The sequence below is a fragment of the Oryctolagus cuniculus genome, chromosome 5 (assembly GCF_964237555.1).
Source record: "Oryctolagus cuniculus chromosome 5, mOryCun1.1, whole genome shotgun sequence".
NCBI classification, from domain to species: Eukaryota; Metazoa; Chordata; class Mammalia; order Lagomorpha; family Leporidae; genus Oryctolagus; species Oryctolagus cuniculus.
The window spans coordinates 133,716,585-133,735,098 of record NC_091436.1 but is presented as its reverse complement, the minus strand read 5'-3'; the positions used below and the strand labels follow the sequence as shown (position 1 = coordinate 133,735,098).

At 57.0% G+C, this 18,514-nt stretch overlaps 2 protein-coding genes and 1 pseudogene across 4 annotated transcripts; 2 read left to right on the top strand and 1 right to left on the bottom strand.

Annotated features, from left to right (window-relative positions):
* Positions 1 to 473: 473 nt before the first annotated feature.
* Positions 474 to 4,997, bottom strand: LOC138849876 (large ribosomal subunit protein P1 pseudogene; annotated as a pseudogene).
* On the top strand, positions 4,539 to 11,943 carry ARMC12 (armadillo repeat containing 12). 2 transcript variants are annotated; one of them, XM_002714636.5, is made up of 6 exons: positions 4,539 to 6,261; positions 6,830 to 6,975; positions 7,170 to 7,304; positions 10,341 to 10,514; positions 10,636 to 10,707; positions 11,573 to 11,943. In XM_002714636.5, the coding sequence occupies exons 1-6, from the start codon at positions 6,018 to 6,020 to the stop codon at positions 11,903 to 11,905; spliced, it is 1,104 nt and encodes a 367-aa protein (XP_002714682.1). In that variant the 5' UTR covers positions 4,539 to 6,017; the 3' UTR covers positions 11,906 to 11,943. The 2 variants fall into 2 exon arrangements, with proteins under 2 accessions (XP_002714682.1, XP_008261047.1); XM_008262825.4 differs by having other exon boundaries at positions 4,542 to 6,180.
* Positions 11,944 to 14,878: 2,935 nt separating this feature from the next.
* On the top strand, positions 14,879 to 17,723 carry CLPSL2 (colipase like 2). 2 transcript variants are annotated; one of them, XM_051855931.2, is made up of 3 exons: positions 14,879 to 15,295; positions 16,064 to 16,186; positions 17,514 to 17,723. In XM_051855931.2, exons 1-3 carry the CDS (start codon positions 15,224 to 15,226, stop codon positions 17,607 to 17,609), a joined length of 291 nt encoding a protein of 96 aa, XP_051711891.2. In that variant the 5' UTR covers positions 14,879 to 15,223; the 3' UTR covers positions 17,610 to 17,723. The 2 variants fall into 2 exon arrangements, with proteins under 2 accessions (XP_051711891.2, XP_017200350.2); XM_017344861.3 differs by lacking the exon at positions 14,879 to 15,295 and having other exon boundaries at positions 15,792 to 16,186.
* Positions 17,724 to 18,514: the final 791 nt, after the last annotated feature.

The following is an 18,514-nucleotide window of genomic DNA, read 5'->3' as shown; positions in this document are numbered from 1 at the left end:
AGAGAGAAGCTCACATCCAAGTGAACGCCAGGAAGTCTGTGCCAAATACCAACTGGAAAGAGCTTGTGTGCAGAGTGGAGGGAGGGCAGCTGCCTCCTGGGGGCCTCTTCTCCAGTAAGAGACAAATCCACAGAGGGAGGCAGACAGGAGAGAGGCGTGGGCTGTGCAGAGGGACCCTCTCACCCGTGGAGAGATTCCTGCCTGGTCTGATGCCCCTGCACTGTGCTCTCTTTTTTGGCACCAGCTGGCATCCAGACATACACCCCCAGGGATCCTGACCCCATCGCCACCCCACGGCCTGGCTAGAAAGCTCCCTCCCACAGGAAGGTTCTGACGGGCCCCACCCACAGCCGGCCATTCGTCACCAGCTTCCCTGTGGGCTCTGTGCGCTGCCTTCAGTGTGCTGCTGTTTTATTGCCTGCACATGCCCCGCTGTATCTGCGACCCCTCCTCCCACATAGGTTACAGGCTTCTTCATGGCCGGGACAGTCACTTTATTTTATATCACATATTTATATGTGGAGAAGGAAACACGAGGCAGGGCCCTCAAACTTGGGTCTGTACCCTGGTTGCAAGAGTTGGCTGCTTGGCCGTGGGTAAGTCTCTCCATTTTTCTGAGCCAGTTTCGTCATCAGGAAAAGACACCGGTGATACCTGTCTTGTAGAATGAGAGCCAACAGTGACAGGCGGCCGAGAGCACTCCTTACCTGGTGGCATACAGCGGCTTGGCCGTCCCTGAGACAGGAGACAAGCACCTCCCTAACTACAGCCCGGACCGGGACACCATCAGTAGTAACTGTTACTTAACCACACTGCAGGGCGTAAGCCGGGGCGCATGGCCACCCCAGCTTAGCCAACAGTAACAAGGAGGGCAGCTCCCAGTGCCTAACCCTGGAGCAAGTGTAGTTAAAGCGCCATGAACGTTTGCGGAATGAACTCGGGAACAGAAGCTGCCCCTCCCTCAATTTCTTGGACATCAACGAGGGAGAAGGAAAGATTAAAAAGCCCGCCCCCGCCGGCTTCCACAGCATCCGGCAGCCGGGGCTCCCCAGGGTCGGTCCCCTAGCCCTCCCTCGGCCCCTCCCTCGGTTGCCTTGGAAATAGTGACGTGAGCGGGGGGCGTGGCCGCCCCCATCCTCGGCCGCAGCCCGTGGCCCCTCTTTATCCCAAGCTGGGGGTAGGATGAGGCAGGAGCCCCTCGGCCCCGTTCGCTCCCTGCGGCTCGGACGCCAGCTACGCCCACCTGGTCACCCAGGCACCTCACCCGGCCCCGGTGAGCTGGCGGGGGCGGGGGGGTCCGCGAGTGCCGGCCTCTGTCCCAGCGAGCCCTCGCCACCCCTCCGGCCCCGACCGGCCTCAGCATCCCGAGAACCTGGGCCCAGCGCGCTCGGCCCGGCCTGGCCCTTGCCAGACAGCCCTCGGGCTCGCTCAGTGTCCCGGGCGCGGCGGCGAAGGAGTTAAGCAAGGTGCCGGCGCCGGGCGCGGCGGGGGAGGGGCGCGGAGAGAAAGTGAGAGCGGGGGCGGGGGGGCCGCGAGGAAAGAACATCCTGTGCCCGCCGCCGGATGCGCGCGCGGGGCGGGGGAGGCCCGGCGGGGAGGGGTGCGGCTCTGCCCGCCCCCGCGCGCCGCCCTTGCGCTCGCCCGCCCGCCCCTGCGCTCCGCGTGCTTTCGCCCGGTTTCTCCCAGCTCCACGCCTTGGCTAACCGGAGGCTCCCGGATCTGGTTCCTCGGTCGGGGTCCGCTGGTGGCTCTCGGCTCTGTGTGGACGAACCGCGCGTGCTTTGAGCATCCCCTGTGCATCCGGAGAAGCCGCACGCGTCCTCCGGTTCGGTCCTGCAGCAGCACCTCCGCGTAGCAGAGATAGGTGTTGTAGGCGCTGATTGTGGAGTCTGCAACCCCGCGCTGCTGGGATTGGAACCCCAGCCGGGTGGACTCCAGAGGGCTTTTCATTGGAGTACAGAGCAGGCGAAGCTCCCCCTGGCTTCTGTGCGCACCAGTGCCGGCCACTGCACTGCTCTCACGGTGGACCCCAATAGCGCCTGGAGCTTTAAATAGACTGAAACCCCTCCGCCCCGGGGGCACCGGTGAAGAAGACGAGGAAGGGGCCTTAGGGTCTGACAGGTGGCAGGATGGCTTGGGGGAATGCTGTTCCTGGCTTTGGTATCTGTGGGAGCTTCATGGAAGGCCCCAGAGTCAGTGCGGGTAGTTAAATGGGTTCCAGGAGTTGGGATTGGTTAGCCAGCAGATCATCGGGGTGAGGGCTGCTGGGTGAGTCTAAGGGGCTGAGTGATGTGCCTTTCCCGGTGGGGTGCGCTCAGGCTCTGGCTTTCTGTGCCTTCCCGTACAGCAGTCCTGCCGAGGTGGGCCCTGCGAGCGGTGATGACGGTCCGCCGCGTTCCTTGAGCTCTGCTTGCAGGGCGCTGGTCCAAGTACTTTACTCAATCCACCCCCCCCATACACACACACACAACCCCATGAATTAGGTCTTTTTAGTATTCCCGTCTTATAGGTGGGGGAATGGGGCACAAAGATTCCTAGCACAGAGCTAACTCTCAATGGCTGAACTGGTTCTGAACCCTGGCAGCCTGTGCCCTTGGCGACACGTAACATCAATCAGGCTTGAAGGTGAGGGCTGGCAGGGGGACCGGGGGCAGAGCTGGTGGCCGTAGCCTCTTCTGTGCTGTTTGCATTTTGGTTCTGGTCAGTTGTTGCAGATTCTGGATCTGATAGAAAAGCAACAAACAAGGAAATAGAGAAAAGCCAGGCTCTGTAAAGAGTCCCAGCTGTGAATTTATCTTCCAGAATAACATTCAGAGCACACCTGCTGTCTGTTTATCACCAATGTTTAATCAAAGAAAACACAGTTTTTAAAAAGTTTTTTATTTCATTTATATGAGAGGTGAAAGTGCAGAGACAGAGGTCTTCCATCTGCTGGTTCACTCCCCAAGTGGCTACAGTGGTCAGAGCTGGGCTGATCCAAAGCCAGGAGCCAGGAGCTTCCTCTGGGTCTCCCATGCAGATGCAGGGGCCCAAGCACTTGGGCCGTCTTCTACAGCTTTCCCAGGCCATAACAGAGAGCTGGATCAGAAGTGGAGCAGCTGGGACTTGAACCGGCACCCTAGTGGGCACCTCAGGTGGAGGCTTAGCCTACTACACCACAGCGTGGGCCCCAGAAAACACATGGTAATTCTCAAAATAGGGACGGCTGTGTCTGAATGGAAACTGGGCATTCCCGAGGGAGGGTTGTCGTTGACTTTACGCTGACAGGTAGGTGTTCCTCTGTCTTATTTTTCACCGGACTGCGGCCCGTGGAGAATGCTGCCCTGGGGTGACTGCCTCTGAGCCCTCTGCATCAGTGGAGGCAGATCAGGGAGATGATCTGGCGAGAGAAGGCTGGTGCAGGCCAGAACCCACGCTGCTTGGTGATTTTTTTTTTGAACAAGAAAATCCTTAGTCATGAAGACCCAAGCCCACGTCATCAGACTCCTCAGAGTCTTGTTTCTCTGCTTCTGCTTTCGTCTCAGCAGCAGTGGTGGCGGGGCCTCCTGCTGGGGCGGCACCAGCTGCTGGAGCAGGTGCCCCAGCCCCTACGCTGAGCTGAGGCTCCCAGTGTTGACCCTGGCCAGGGCCTTTGTGAACAAGGCGGGCCAAAAGGGCTCGGCACTGACCGCGGCTGCTTTAATGAGGGCATTGAGCTCGTCCTCAGTGACGGTCACTTCGTCCTTGTGCAGGATGAGGGTGGAGTAGATGCAGGCGAGCTCAGAGACAGAGCCATGGTGCGCACGAGTGCGGGGCTGGCGGCGCTGGCGCTGCCCGGCGGAGTGCTAGTCGCCGGATGAAGTGAGGGCCTCACCCCAGCACAGCCTTAGTTTCCTCGGAGGAGCCGAGCACCCTGGCGGCAGCTGATCTTTAAGCACAAGTGAGCCGCCCATCGTCCTGGCGACCCATGGTTAAGCCACTGGTTGCCGTGCTGGTATCCATATCAGTGCACCGGCTTGAGTAGTTGCTTCTGGGCTTCTGATCCAGCTCCCTGCTAGCCTGCTGGGTTCCCTGCTGACCTGGCCCAGACCTAGCTGCTGTGAGAATTTGGGGAAGTGGACCAGCAGATGAGAGATCTCTCCTCCCGTCCCCACTGTCACTCTGCCTTGCAAATATATATATTTTTTAAAATTTATATATATTTATTTTAGAGAGAGGAAGAGACAGAGAGAAAGGTCTTCCACCTGCTGGTTCACTCCCCAAATAGTCCCAACAGCCAGAACTGGGCCGATTTGAAGCCAGGAGCTGGGAGCCAGGAGCTTCTTCCAGGTTTCCCCTGTGGCTGCAGGGGCCCAAGCACTTTGGTCATTCTTTGCTGCTTTCACAGGCCATTAGCAGGGAGCTGGATGGGAAGAGGAGCAGCTGGGACTCGAACCAGTGCCTATGTGGGATGCTGGCACTGCAGGCAAAGTCTTAACCTACTACCCCACAGCACTGGCCCCATAAAATCAATCTTTGAAAAAAACCGGAACAAGTGAGTATCATGTTTGTTTTGCTTCAGATGTGAAGGTTGCAGAATCCACTCCATGGAATGGAGGAAGCAGTAATTCTGGGTTCTATCATGGAGGGAGTTTGTCCTGAGGACTCTGTCCTCAGATCTAGGTGGCCTGGAAACCAAAACATGACAGTCGCTATCAGGCACCCATTTCCTGTATGGAGTTCTTGAGCCGTGCTGTGTGGGTCCCATGGTGGTCGGGAGGCTTCTGCAGGCCTCTGCTCTCCCCTGGAGACAGGGAGCCGCCCCCCCACCCCACCCCCAGGGCTGGGCAGAGGGTCAGGATGGCAGAGAGGACAGAAAGAGACTGGCGACCCAGGAGCTCCCGCTATCCCCTGTCTGAAGCCTAGGATATGGTGATGATGGCTTTGAGCAGGCAGACCTGGCTGGCTGCAGCACCTGTGGGGTGCTGCCTCTCCACCTCGCTGCAGCCCAGGTGCAGCCCAGGACACCGAGCAGCCATGTTCAGCAAAGGCTACAGGCCTGACCCTAGCTGGGGGCTGGTCACCTCGCTGTTCTGTGCCAGAGGGTGTGGGGGACTGCTGGGGTCAGGATGGGCGTATCTGGTCTCCCCTGCCACATCCTGGTGGGAAAGATCAAAGCCGGCGCAGCTGGGCTCCCACCCTCTGGGTAGAGGCATTTTCTGAGTCCAGCCCCTTCCCACCAGTGTGGAGGCTGGGAGGTGGGATTCCCAGTTCTAGGCCCCAGTGACCAAAAGGTCCAGACCCACCACACTTTCATCTTGGACCTTTAGGAGGCAGAAAGCAAGACCCCTACAAGGGCAGCCCCTTCCTCCTTCCCGGTTAGGGTTAAGTGGGCCTGGAGCCCCATTTTCCAGACTCATTGTTCTGTCCCCAAGTCCTCAGGGTACGGCAGGATGCCACTTGAGCCCAGCTAGGTGCAGGAGTCCACGCTGGCTTCTGCTCAGACCTCACGCAAATGCTGTCAATGGACAGACTGGCCACGAGACCGAAGCACTCCGTAAGGCGCCCCTCTCCTTTGCACCCTCCGGCAGGTGGTGGAGGCCCAGGAGTAGTTGCAGAGTGGGAAGATCAAGACAGACAGGGCCAGAGAGCCAAGGGAGCCAGCCACCCAGACACCCGGCCCAGAAATGCCCAGTGGCCTCAAGCACAGAAATGGGCCTCTGCTGCCCTCTACTGGAAGGAGGCAGGTGCTGATCCTGCCTCCCCGGGCCCCACCAACCTGGCTTCCCTAAAGACAGGCTGAGTGTTGTATTGTCCCCGAAGTCTCCGGCAGCCTCAAAAGGGAGCCTCAGAAGGACCTTGTGTCCTTTCAAGCACCTCTGGCCGCGCCATTTCCTGACTGCCGCCCTCCACGTCATCATCTCCTCAGTTGCCTTTGTTGCCTGGGTTCCAGATTCTGGTACCGTGGTTCCTGACCCTGTCAGAGTTCTGGTTCCGGAAGCTGCCTCCCAGGTGCCTTGGGCTTAGCTCTCACCCAGGCACAAAGCAACGCTGAGGACATGGGCAAGAGCATCCCCCGGTGCCTGGCGCAGCTGGACATCCGCAAAAGTGTAGTGAGCCTGGCCACGGGCGCCGGGGCCATCTACCTGCTCTACAAGGCCATCAAGGCCGGCATAAAATGCCAACCACCCCTCTGCACCAACTCACCCATCTGCATCGCCCGTGAGTGTCCGGGCCCTGGGGAGAGGGCTCTGCCCCAGGAGGCACCTGCTCCCGAGGCCTCCCCTGTGGGAATGCCCGAAGGTGACTCGTCCAAGTTCTTCTCTCCTCCCTCTCTCTCTTCTCTATCTTCCTCAGGCCCACCCTCCCGTACCCCAGGCAAGGCCCCACCAGAGGTGCTAGCTCAGGGTCCCTGCTTGCACACCCCCTCGCCACATGCAAATGCTAGATTCACCCTCTGAGAGTTCCACTTCTCAGAAATGCAGCTGCTGTCTCCCTCCCTTTCCTGGTCCCGGGAGCTCAGGACTTGAATAAAAGGGGAAATCGGGGCACCTAGATGCCCAGGGCTTCCTCTAACCCATGTGGCACTGTTGTGCACAGCAGGAAAAAGTGTCCCTTCTGCCACACTCGCTGCTGCTTTTGGCAGTGGAGTGGTTACAATAAACGGCTTGCGTTCCTGCAGACAGATCTATGATGTGATGATATGGACAGTACAACACCAGATAGGGCGCCCTTGCCCAGCACACACTAGGGTGCTTCCTCAGGAAAGACAAGGCAGCCGTGTCCCCAGATGGCTCTCTCCCACTTCCCAAACCCACTCCGTCACCTGCTGTGAGTCCGCAGCCTGAACTGGGCTGGGGTGGCTGTCTAGGCCTGGCCATCGAGCGAGAGCGGCACGGGCGGGACTCGGGCGAGCTCCGGAGGCTGCTCAGGTCTTTGGAGTACAAGCAGGACGAGTACGCCAAGAGCATGATCCTGCACAGCATCACGCGCTGTGTGTACCTGCTGGAGGCGGAGGTGAGGGCCCTCCGAGCCAGCCTGTTCCCCGGGGCGCCCGCTCATCCCTGCCCCTTGATTGCATCGAGTCCCGGGAACTGGCCCTCTGGGGCCAGTGGTGGGAGGGGCGTGCCAAGGGTTCTTGGTGACACGGAGGGCAGTGGGCCTGGGACTTGTAGTCTCATGCCCCTTCCATCTCTCCTCACATACCCCAGGCTGCCTCTTGTACTACTGATGACATCAGGTTGGTGGGTGACATGCTGGACGACGAGGACAACAGTGTCAAAATCCAAGCTCTGAACACACTTAAAGCTTTCTCTGGCATCAGAAAATTCAGGCTGAAAATCCAGGTGCGCCCGGAGGCTGGTGGCAGTGGGGCGGGACACACAGGTGCTGTCCTAGTCGTTGGGTTTGTTGATTGACACAGAATCAATGGTCATGTTCCAGAATTTTCTTTGGCCTGAGTTTGGAATCCCAAAAATGAGTGCGGAAACGGTGGTGAGGGTCCCGGCAGGGTTGTGAAAGCCTTTGAATCGCAGGGCGAAGCCGAGCCAGGCCCCCAGTGGCATCTCTGAACCCAAAAAGCAGGAAGCCCAGACACCAGCTGCATGTCCCACAGTTCAGCTCTGTTCAGGCGTGGAGTGCGGATGTCACTCGTTAAGAGCTCAAGCCCCCCAAGACTGCCCCGTCCGGAGATGCTAGGCACACGTGTGGCCTCTGCCCACCCAGCTAGACGCTCAGGAGTTCCCACAACTCTTTTCAGGTTTGAAAATTCTCTAACGTGACCCACGGGAAAACACCTCTGCTTCCCAGTTTATTACAAATGGCACTGCTCTGGACAGTGCCAGGTGGGGGTGGGGCTCCCCTGCCCTCCCCCAGGCCCTCCATGCAGGCAGCAACCCACAAGCTCTCTGACCCCCACTCGTCTTGTATTTGAGATGTGGAGAGAGAGACAGAGAGAGAGAGAGCATTTCCACGCACTGCTTCACTCCCCAGATGCCCACAGTAGCTGGGGCTGTGCTGGACAGGCGGAAGCGGAAGCCAGGAAGACAACCCAGATCTCTAATGTGGGAGGAAGGAACCAGCACTGGCAGGAGGCTGGAATCGAAGGCCGGAGCCAGCAGTTGAATCCTATAGGCTGATGTGGGATGCGGGCATCTTAGTCCCTAGGCTAAATGCCCACCAAGAGTCACCTCATCAGCATAAACCCTGGTGTGATCTAAAGGGGACCATTAAGTAAATCCAATTGTGATGTTTGACCTGAGATTGATTTATTTGAAAGAGCATGAGAAAGAAAGAGAGAGAGAGATCTTCTATCTGCTAGTTCAGTCTCCAGTGACCCCTTCAGCCAGGCTAGGCCAGGCTGAAGCCAGGAGCCTGGCACTCCATCCAGGTCTCCCACATGAGTGGCACCCATGTGGGTGGCAGAGGCCCAAGGACTCGGGCCATCTTCTGCCACTTTTCCAGGTGCATTAGTAAGGAGCTGGATCAGAAGCCGGGATTCAAATGGGTTGCGGGCAGGATGCAGGCATTCCAAGCAGTGGCTTCACAGGCGGTGCCGCCTTCCTGCGGTCATCTCCCAGGGAGAGCGTCAGTAGGGTGTGCATGAACTTGGCCAGAAGACTCGCATCAGTTTACACACCCACCCGCCCTGCAGGATGTGCCTGTCTCCTGCCCTCACCAGCACTGGATGACGGCAAACCTTTATATTTCTGCAGCAAACGTTTTTGGGGGAAAAAGAAGTCTCAGTGTCACTGCCTGCTGCTGTGCCTGTCCCCTGCCTCATGCCTTGGTCTCCCCAGCTTCCCTAAGGCTGGGGTCGCACCCCCTCCCTCCCTCCCTTCGTGCTATTCAACAAGGAGCTGCGTTTCTCACACCCCCCCCCGCCCCGCCCCGGAGATTCTGATGCCAGCGGGCTGGGCCCTGCTGCTGCTCTTTGCCCACTGTGCCTGGGGCTGCTGCTCCATCCCCAAGTGCAAGTAGCTCCTCCCCGTCTCAGTTTTCACCCCATGGGCTCGCCTGGGTCTCTGCAGCCTGGGACTCCGCTGACTTCTTCCCCAGGGCCAGCTGCTGCACCCGGTACGGAGCTCATCCCCAATCCCCTAGGTTAGACCCCTTTTTCCTCAGGGGGCCCTGTCCCCATCCGTCCCACGTTCCGTCTTCTCGAGGCCCTGGGCGTGAAACTCAGGCTTTAATCCAAGCGGGTCACGCTGTACGCTTCCTGCTGGCCGGCGCTGTGGCCCTCGCACCTGTGGTGCCTTCTCCCCGAAACCCTGCCGCAGACCGCCCACTCCTCCGTGCCTCTCCAGTGCTCCGCAGACAGCGAGGGACGCGGGCAGGGAAGAGCAGGGCGCCCGTGGGCTGCTTGCCAGCATTCCCGCTTCCCTCTTACGTGGCTCACAGGAGCACAGCCTGTGACCTTCCCCGTCTTCTTCCGTAAACCCCTCCCGTCCAAGCATTGTGCAGCCCTGAACCCAGGATCCCTTTTTTCAGTCAACAAACATGTATTGAGCACTTTGTCCCAAGGCATGGTTCTAAGGCACCGGAGAGAAAGGATCCCTGTCCTTGTAGAATGTGTGTTCTAACAGGGCGAGGCAAACAACACACAAGAGTGAAATATGTGGTATCTGCCATGGGGTGAGGGTCACACAGGGAAATAAGGAGAGGGAGGGGCGGGGAAGGCCAGCTCGGGGTGGGGGTGGGGGTGGGGTGCGGCAAATCTCTTGGGACTTCAGGCTCGGTGTAGAGTTTTGGCACCAAAAGCATAGTCTATAAGGGAAGAAATTAATAAATTGCGCTTCCTTAAAGTTTAAAATATTTGGGGCTGGCATTGTGGCACAGTGGGTTAAGCCACGACTTGCAATACCGGCATCCTGTATCTCCACTGGTTGGAGTCCTGGCTGCTGTGCTTCTGGTCTGGCTCCCTGCTAATGCACCTGGGAAGCCACGGATGCTGGCCCAAGTACTTGGACCCTGCCACTCACGTGGGAGACCCGGATGGAGTTCCTGGCTCCTGGTTTTGGCCTGGCCCAGCCCTGGCTGTTACGTCCATTTGGGGAATGAACAAGTAGATGGAAGATCTCTTTCGCTAGGTTCCCCACCCCCTGCCTCTGTAACTTTGCCTTTCAAATAAATAAATCTTTAAAACAAAGAACTGAGTCAGAGGTATCACAGATGTGTGGCCTGAGCAGCTGGTTGTTCTGTTAGACATTCAGGGAGAAAAGTGGAATTGGCAGCTGTATCTATGTGTCTGGAGTCTGGGGAGAGGCCTGAGCAGGAGACGCGAACTGGAGAGTTATCGGCGTTTGGGTAGCATTTAATATTGTGGGTTAGGTGGCGGCTGCGAGGGCAGGCTGCAGCCCCTTGTCCCTCCACGCCCACGCCAGGAACATGCCATCAAGGTGCTGGAGCTCATCTCTACCATCTGGGACATAGAGCTGCACGTTGCTGGCCTGCGGCTCCTCAACAACCTCCCGCTGCCTGACTACGTGCACCCGCAGCTGCGACGCGTGATGCCCGCCCTGATGGAGATCCTGCAGTCGGACTGCATCTTGTCCCAGGTGCCTGGGGCTCACAGCCAAGGCCTTGCCCTCCTGCCCAGCCCTGACACAGCCCGGAGAGGGACGTCCCTAAGGCCCGGGCTCCCCCGGCTTCTCCTGCTTTCCCCCTTCCTTTCTTCAGGTGCAAGTCATTCGGCTGCTGAGCTACATGGCGCAGAAGAATGACCTCCTTTATGACATTCTCAACTGCCAGGTGAGAAAGGGACTGCAGAGGGGCTCAGGTGCCGGCAAGGCAAGAATCCCGGCTTCTTCCAGCACGCCTGCCCCTGACGACTGGTCTCTCTCTTCCTCCTTTCTCTGCCCTCAGTGCCTGGAAAGCCCCATCCCTCCTCCATTCCCCCAACAGAAGGGGAGTCCGTTTTCCTGGGAAGAATGCTCTTTGGGGGGCTTTCTGAACTCTGAGAGTTAGGAACACTGGTGATCAAGCATAAGTTAATGGAAGCATGTTAGTATTAGGGGGAAAATGATATGGCAAAAAGCATTATTAGGGATAGGAAGTGTTACTATTCACTAATCAGCAGTTTAGTTCACCAGAAGCAACCGAAAACCTGTATGCACCTAATAACAATTTCAAAAATACACATGGCAAGGCTTGATAAAATTATAAGGAGAAATTAACAATTCTACCCCCACAGTGGGATATTTGGAAGATTTTAATTACTTGCTCAGCAATTGATGGATAAAAAACTAAAATGAGTAGTGGCATACTTGCTGTGCATGATACAAACAAATTGGAGGCATTAGGCATACTTATAGCACTCTACAGTTATCAGGTGTGCATTCCTCTCAAGCATACACACAATATTTATGAAAATTAACCACACACTAAGCCTTAAAGTTTGTCTCAACAAACTTCCGAGAACCAATATCATTGTATCACTCATGTTTAATGATCACGATGCAATTAATTAGAGAACAAGCGTGAAAGAAAAACTAAAAAAATTCAGTTGAGTCTGAAACTTGGGTGTTTCGGGGAGCTGAGGCCACAGGCAAATGGAAGGAGGAGAGTTTGAGAAGTTGCCTGGGATTTCATTCCCCTCTCTCCATGCCCATCACAGGTGCACTGTGACTTCCTGAAGCTGTTCCAGTCCTCGCAGCCGGGGAGTCTGCTGTTCGAGGTGCTGGTGTTTGCCGAGCGGCTGAGTGAGGGCCGGAACTCCCCCCACTACCGCGCTGTGAAGTGGCATTACAACGAGCAGTCCCTGCACGAAGCCCTGTTTGGGGAGGAGTCTCGCCTGGCAGACCGGCTGCTCGCCCTGGTCATCCACCCTGACGAGGAGGTCCAGATCCAGGCCTGCAAGGTCATAGTCAGCCTGCAATGCCCCCAGGACTTGGGAGTCCGGCCCTCCTCCTGCCCTCCGACCCGTTCCTACTTTAAAAGCGCGGAATAGCATTAAGGAGAACCATTAAATGACTATGAGAGAGAGAAGGTTGATGCTCCCTACAGCTTTAGTGTCTGTGGCCTTCAGGGCTGGGTGCGGATTTCATTCAGTGTTACCCCGGCCCCACAGCATCTTCTAAGACACATCCCCACTTCTTGGGGGGGGGCATTGACCCCCTTCCTCTCCTGCTGCGTTGCAAGCCAGTGCTGCCAGGGAGATGGGAGAAGGCAGGTGTGGGCACTGAGACCCAATATAACCAGCAGAGGCAGGAGCAGATTGGACCGGTCAGCACAGGCTGGGCTATGGCACAGTAACTGGCCCCTAGCCTCAATGGCTGGAAAATGACAGAGGTTACCCCCACTCACGCTGCATGCCCTTGCGGCTCGGCTGGAAGGCTGGAAGGGCGGATGCCTGCATCACAGCATCCTTTCCCAGGGTCCCACACTCAGGGAGGCTCCTTTCCCATGTTTCTGTCACTTTTAGAGCAGAAAAAGCAAATGTGGTGGTGGGTAGTGGCTCTTAAAAGTTTCACTGGGGGCTGGCGCTGTAGCGGAGCCAGGAAAGCTGCCGCCTGCAACACCAGTTCGAGTCCCAGCTGCTCCACTTCTGATCCAGCTTCCTGCTAATGCACCTGGGAAAGCAACAGAAGATGGCTCAAGTCCTTGGGCTCCTGCACCCACATGAGAGACCTGGATGAAGCTCCTGGCTCCTGGCTCCAGCCTGACCCAGCCCTGACCATCATGGCCATTTGGGGAGTGAACAAGCAGATAGAAGATCTCTTTCTCTCTTTCCCTCTCTCTGACGCCCTGCCTTTCAAATAAAAATAAATATTTAATTTAAAAAACTGGAGCTACATGGAGTAGCCCCATGGTTACTGGGGTTGGGGAGCAGAGCATGTCGGCCCAGCTGCGGAGCCCTGTGCTCTGTGGAGGCAGGATTTGAAAGGCTAGGTCTAGTCCAGGAGGAGTCCTGGCACTTACAGGAAGGACAACAGCCCCGAAGAGGACAAGCCACTGGCTCAAGGTCACAAGAGTGGCCTGGGGCAGAAGGAGGTGAGAACCTCCTAGTCTCCGGCTTTTGTTCTCTCACATTTTTTTGGCCTGAGCCCCATGAAAATGGACACGGGCTCCAACTCACAGGCTGTGCAAGCTGATCTCTGCTCCAGCCAAACTGGAACAAACTAGTCCTGGCTGCCCTAAGCATGCCTTGTGCGGTTTGGCCTCCACACTTTTGGCACCACCACCCCTGCTCAGAGCGGCCTCCGGCTCCTCGCCACAGAGGGCATCTTCCGGTGTGGACCACATGCCCCTGAAACCCAGCTCTTTTTGACAGTGAGAAGAAGAGGTCTTCCTTCTGCTGGTTCACTCCCCAGATGCCTGCGATGGCTGGAGCTGTGCCTATCCGAAGCCGGAAGCCAGGAGCTTCTTCAGGGTCTCCCATGCGGGTGCAGGGGCCCAAGGACTTGGGCCATCCTCCGTTGCCCTCCTGGGCCACAGCAGAGAGCTGGACTGGAAGAGGAGCAGCCGGGACTAGAACCGGCACCCACGTAGGACGCCAGTGCCACAGGCGGAGGATTAACCTACTGCACCACGGCGACGGCCCCAGCCAAGCTCTTCCTTCAGCTACGCCAGCTTCTGGTGCTTCCTACAGCACCTCTGAGCCCAACCTCTCATTTGGCAAAGTAAAGCCTGTACTTGTAAACCTGGTTCTCTTTGGCAGAAGGACACATCTGACTGCTAACCAAGGCCTTGAAGGAAGAGCCTACTCCCAGGAGCACAGGCTAGCCCCGGGCTGATGGCAATGGAAGGGGGGGCCACGTATTAGTTACCTGTTGCTAGGTAACAAATGTCCTTCTCTCTCTCTCTTTCTTTCCCTCTCTCTCTCTCTGTACCTCTGCCTTTCAAATGAGTGAATCTTTTAAAAAATATTTTTTAGAGCTTTTATTTAATGAATACAAATTTCATATGTACAACTTCAGGAATATAGCGATTCTTCCCCCCATACCCACCCTCCCACCCCCACTCCCGTCCCACCTCCTACTCCCTCTCCATCCCATTCTTCATTAAGATTCATTTTTAATTAACTTTATATACAGAAGACCAACTCTATACTAAGTAAAGATTTCAACAGTTTGCACCCACACACATACACAACACATAAAGTACTGTTTGAGAACAAGTTTTGCAGTTAATTCTCATAGTACAATTCAATAAGGACAGAGGTCCTACATGGGGAGCAAGTGCACAGTGATTCCTGTTGTTCATTTAACAATTGACACTCTTATTTATGACGTCAGTGATCACTCCAGGCTCTTGCCATGAACTGCCAAGGCTATGGAAGGTGAATCTTTTTTTTTTTTTTTTTTTTTTTTTAAGATTGGTTTATTTGAAAGGCAGAGAGAGAGAAGGAAAGACAGACAGCTCCCATCCTGTGGTTCACTCCCCAGATGGCCGCTACAGCCAAGGCTGGCCCAGGCCAAAGCCAGGAGTCAGGAGCTTCTTGTGGGTCTCCCACGTGGATAGAGGGATCCAAGCACCTGGACCATCTTTACTGCTTTCCCAGGTGCATTAGCAGGGAGCTGGATCAGAAGTGGAGCAGCTGGGACCCACACTAGTGCCCATATGGGATGCCGGCCCAGCCCCAAATAAATAAACCTTTAAAAAAAATGAAGGAAGTGTAAAGCCACAAAACCTTGGGGCAGTCCATATGCAGGGAGGGTCACCAAGTCACAAATGTGTGACCCAGGGTTCAGGTGAGTTCCCCTCCCCCACTCAAGGATGAGAAGACCACAACACCACGGCCAAGACCTGTGTCCCTCATTTCACCATCGGCTGCATGCAGCTGCCCTCAACTCCTGCCCCTCCATTAGCCACCCCCCCCCCCGCTTCTCCTAGGATTCACAGCGCCCCAGACCATGCAGGGAGCCATTTCAGTGGGAAGGCTCTAGGCTGGAGAAGTCACCTTGGCCCCTGCCCCCTGCCCCCTGCCCCATGCAGAGGGGGGCTCTGGGTTTACCAAAGACAGCTGGGCGACTTGGTGCTGGAACAGCAGGAGGGTAGCTCTTCTGAGGTCAGCATGTGGTGTGATTGTTAGACACAGTTTTACTGTGTTTGGAAGCCACACATCCATGTGAAATCCTGCTCCAGGCCTTTGCTCATCCCATGCCTGCCCCTCCCACAGCTGCTGAGGCTCAGCCGGGCAGGGCACTCTGTGACCATTACCTGTCGCCCTCCCCCGCCCTCTCCACACGAGCGGCCCGGGCGCCAGGTCACGAGGTGGGGGAGGGGGTTAAAGCGGCAGCCAGGCTCCCAGCGGCCACCCAAGCCCATGGCCACAGCCTTGGTGCTGCTGATGAACATCCTGCTACTTTGCTGCGGAGAGCTCTCCAAGTCAAAAAAGGTGAGACGAGAGCGTGCGCCCTCTGCTGGACAGAGAGGGCGGTGGTCTGTGCTCCAGTTCGGGGAGGCCCACCGAGCCAGGGAGAGAGGTGGGGGTAGCAGGAACCTTCCCCAAATTTGGTACTTGTGCCCAGGCTGGAAGCTTGGAAGTGGGGGCTCCCAAAAGGACTTCAAAGCTCCGTGTTACCTGGTGATCTTGGAAGCAAGGGAAACTGTTATGACCCACACGATCCCAGCACCCCACCCTGGCTCAGTCCTGGGCTCACTTCCTCTCCCACAGGCACCCCCAGCCACCACCTCCCAAGGACCCCCAGCCACCCCCAACGGGTACTCCCAGCCACCCCCCCCCACAGGTATCCCCAGCCACTCTCCCCACCATCCCCTATCTGCACTGGTTCCCCTCCCCCACCCTACTGCCTGGTGACCCTTCCAACACAGTGGCTCCTCCCTTCCCCCTTTCTCACTTCCTCTCAGTCTGTCCACCCCCAACTAAAGTTAGAGCCAGCATATTTGCCCCACTCCCACCCCTGGTCCAGGTCACCCTTTGAGACCCGCAGAGATGAGGGGGCCCCAGGAAAGCAAGGGTGCTAACGCTTGATCTTCCTCTCGCCTGCTCCCGAGTCCTGCGGGGGCATGTGGCGGTGACAGTCTCATGGCTTCTCTCCCTCGACCTCTGGGTTCTCTGTCGGTGCCCAGAGCCCTCCCGGCAAAAGACCTGGTGACTCGGGAGCCATCCCCAGCCTGGCAGACACCCCTCCTGTCCCCACAGGCAAATAGGGTCAGGTGCTCACACCACACCGAGTGTTTCAGCAACTGTTGCCTCATGGAATTGGACACTGGTGGGAACTTCTGTGCCCCCAAGGCCAGGCTCAACAACGTGTGCTTGCCCCAGGTGAGCGGGGAAGGTGGGGGAACGTTCGCTCGAATCCTCTGTCCTCGTGTGCCTTTCCCCTTCTCCACCCCACAAACTCCTGCTTGTCCTGCAGTGGCACCTCAGCCACCTCCTCCGAGACGCCTTCCCTGCTCGGAGTCCCCACGCTCCGAGCAGAGCTGTGTCTTCTCGCTGTGTCTGCCTCCCTGGTGGTGGGAGCTCCTACAAAAGCAGGGATTGACTGCATCATATTTGCTTACATAGTGCCTGCACATAGCAGGTGCTCAGTTTGTGCTTGTAGAATGCAGGCATGTCTCTACCCTCACATCCTTGAAGCAAGGTGGGTGGGAAAAGGCCTGGCCCCTCCCCTCCCTGTCCCCTGCCATGGTGACCAGCAGGGGCAGGACCACAGCACTACACTGGAAAGGCAGGCTTTTCTGTCCCTGTCTTTGGGACTGCAGATGGGTCGTCTCCACGCTCCAAGCCTTGGTTGCCTCATCTGTCAAGGGCAGCTAAAGTACCTGCCCTGCCAGGTTGCTGGGAAGGGCACCTGGGCTTTGGCCATGGCCATGTGCTATTAAGTGTGGCCGTCACTAGCAGGGAGCAGAAGGTCTTGTCCTTGCTTGTCTGGCCCCAGGCCCAGACCTTTCTTGGGAGGGCGGACTCAGCCTCTGTGCCTCCATCTGGGGAGCTGCCAGGGCCCCAAGAAACCAGCCGGGCCCCTGCGGCGGCCTGACCCCACAGCTGAGGCAGCTGGTGCACCTTTTTTTTTTTTTTTAAGATTTATTTATTTATGAAAGGCAGAGTTGCAGAGAGAGAGAGAGAAGTCTTCCATCTGCTGGTTCACTCCCCAGATGGTCGCAATGGCCGGAGCTGTGCCCATCTGAAGCCAGGAGCTAGGAGCTTCTTCTGGCTCTGCCACATGGGTGCAGGGGCCCAAGCACTTGGGCCATCTTCTACTGCTTTCCCAGGCCATAGCAGAGAGCTGGATCAGAAGTGGAGCAGCTGGGTCTCGAACCAGCGTCCATGTGGGTTGCCGGCACTGCAGGCGGTAGCTTCACTCGCTATGCCCCAGCTCTGGCCCCAGCTGCTGCACTTTTTATGGGATCAACTTTACCTCATGTACCCTCACAGCAGGTTACTGGCATTATCCCCATTTGAGAGATGGGGAAACTGAGCCAGAGAAGCCCCTTACCATGCCTCAGGTCCCGCAGGTAGAAGACTGGGCCAGAGACCCCAGGTCTGTCTCCCTCCAGCACCTGTGCTCTCACTCTGCATCCCCGGGAAGCCCAAGTCCCTTTGCTTCCTGCACGCTGATGACTGCCCCCTCTCGTATCCACCCCCGCAGACCAAGGGAGCCTTCAACCTCATCTGCCCTTGCCGCCGGGGCTTGAATTGCATAGCCAAGGACACGATGTGTCCCCGACGGTGTCACATCATTTAGAGGAGGACACGAGCTGCTCACTGCCACCCCCTCTCCCTCCTCCGGGCCAGAGGCCCTGGGCTCCCCCAGCTTGCTCCAAATCCGGTCCCTGATGCATTAAATTCACTTGCTGGCTCTGGCCTTTGTCTGCACTTTCTGGGCAAGGGGCCCCGGGGCAGATGGGTCCGATCTGGGAGCGGGCCGAAGGGGAGGCTGGAGACAGGGAAGCAGGTCCTGGGGTGGGGAGGAGGGTGGAGCTGCAGGAAGGGGTGGGGGTGGGGGTGGGGAGGGCCGTGTGGACCTGAGGGGCTGAGGGATGCACCTGGCGAGCACAGGAGGTTGAGGCGCCTGCGGGCGTGTGTGTGGTGGCCAGGGACTGGGGACCTGAAGGTTTTGTTGAGCTGAAGGTGAGGATGGTGGAGAGAGCGATTGGGAGAAGATGCAGAAACACGCACGCTGGTACTAGGAAGAGAAGTGGTGCAGTGACGTTGCTCTCTGTTCACTCATCTGGTACCGGTCCCATTGTATGGATAAAGATGGATGCTGCTCTACTGCCCCACCCATCTCTCCAACAACCTGGTACCCAGGGAACAAGATACCGGTGCTGCTCAGTGCATAATGGGCTACATCCTAAGAAACTCATCGTAAGGTGAAAATATCATAAGGCCAAAATGCACTTGATACACCACCACAGGTTAGCCTAACCTGCCTTAAATGCACTCAGAAGGCTTATGTTAGCCTGTAGCGGGGCAGGCAGCATCTAACACAGAAGCTGTTTTATAATCAAGTGCTGAATATCTCGCATAATTGATTATTCTCCCGAAAGTGAAAAACAAGATAGCTGTAGGCTGTGCTTCTTCCCCATTGCACCGTCATAAAGTCGAGAAGTGTTGAGTTGAACCTTCGTGAGCTGGACCATCATAGGT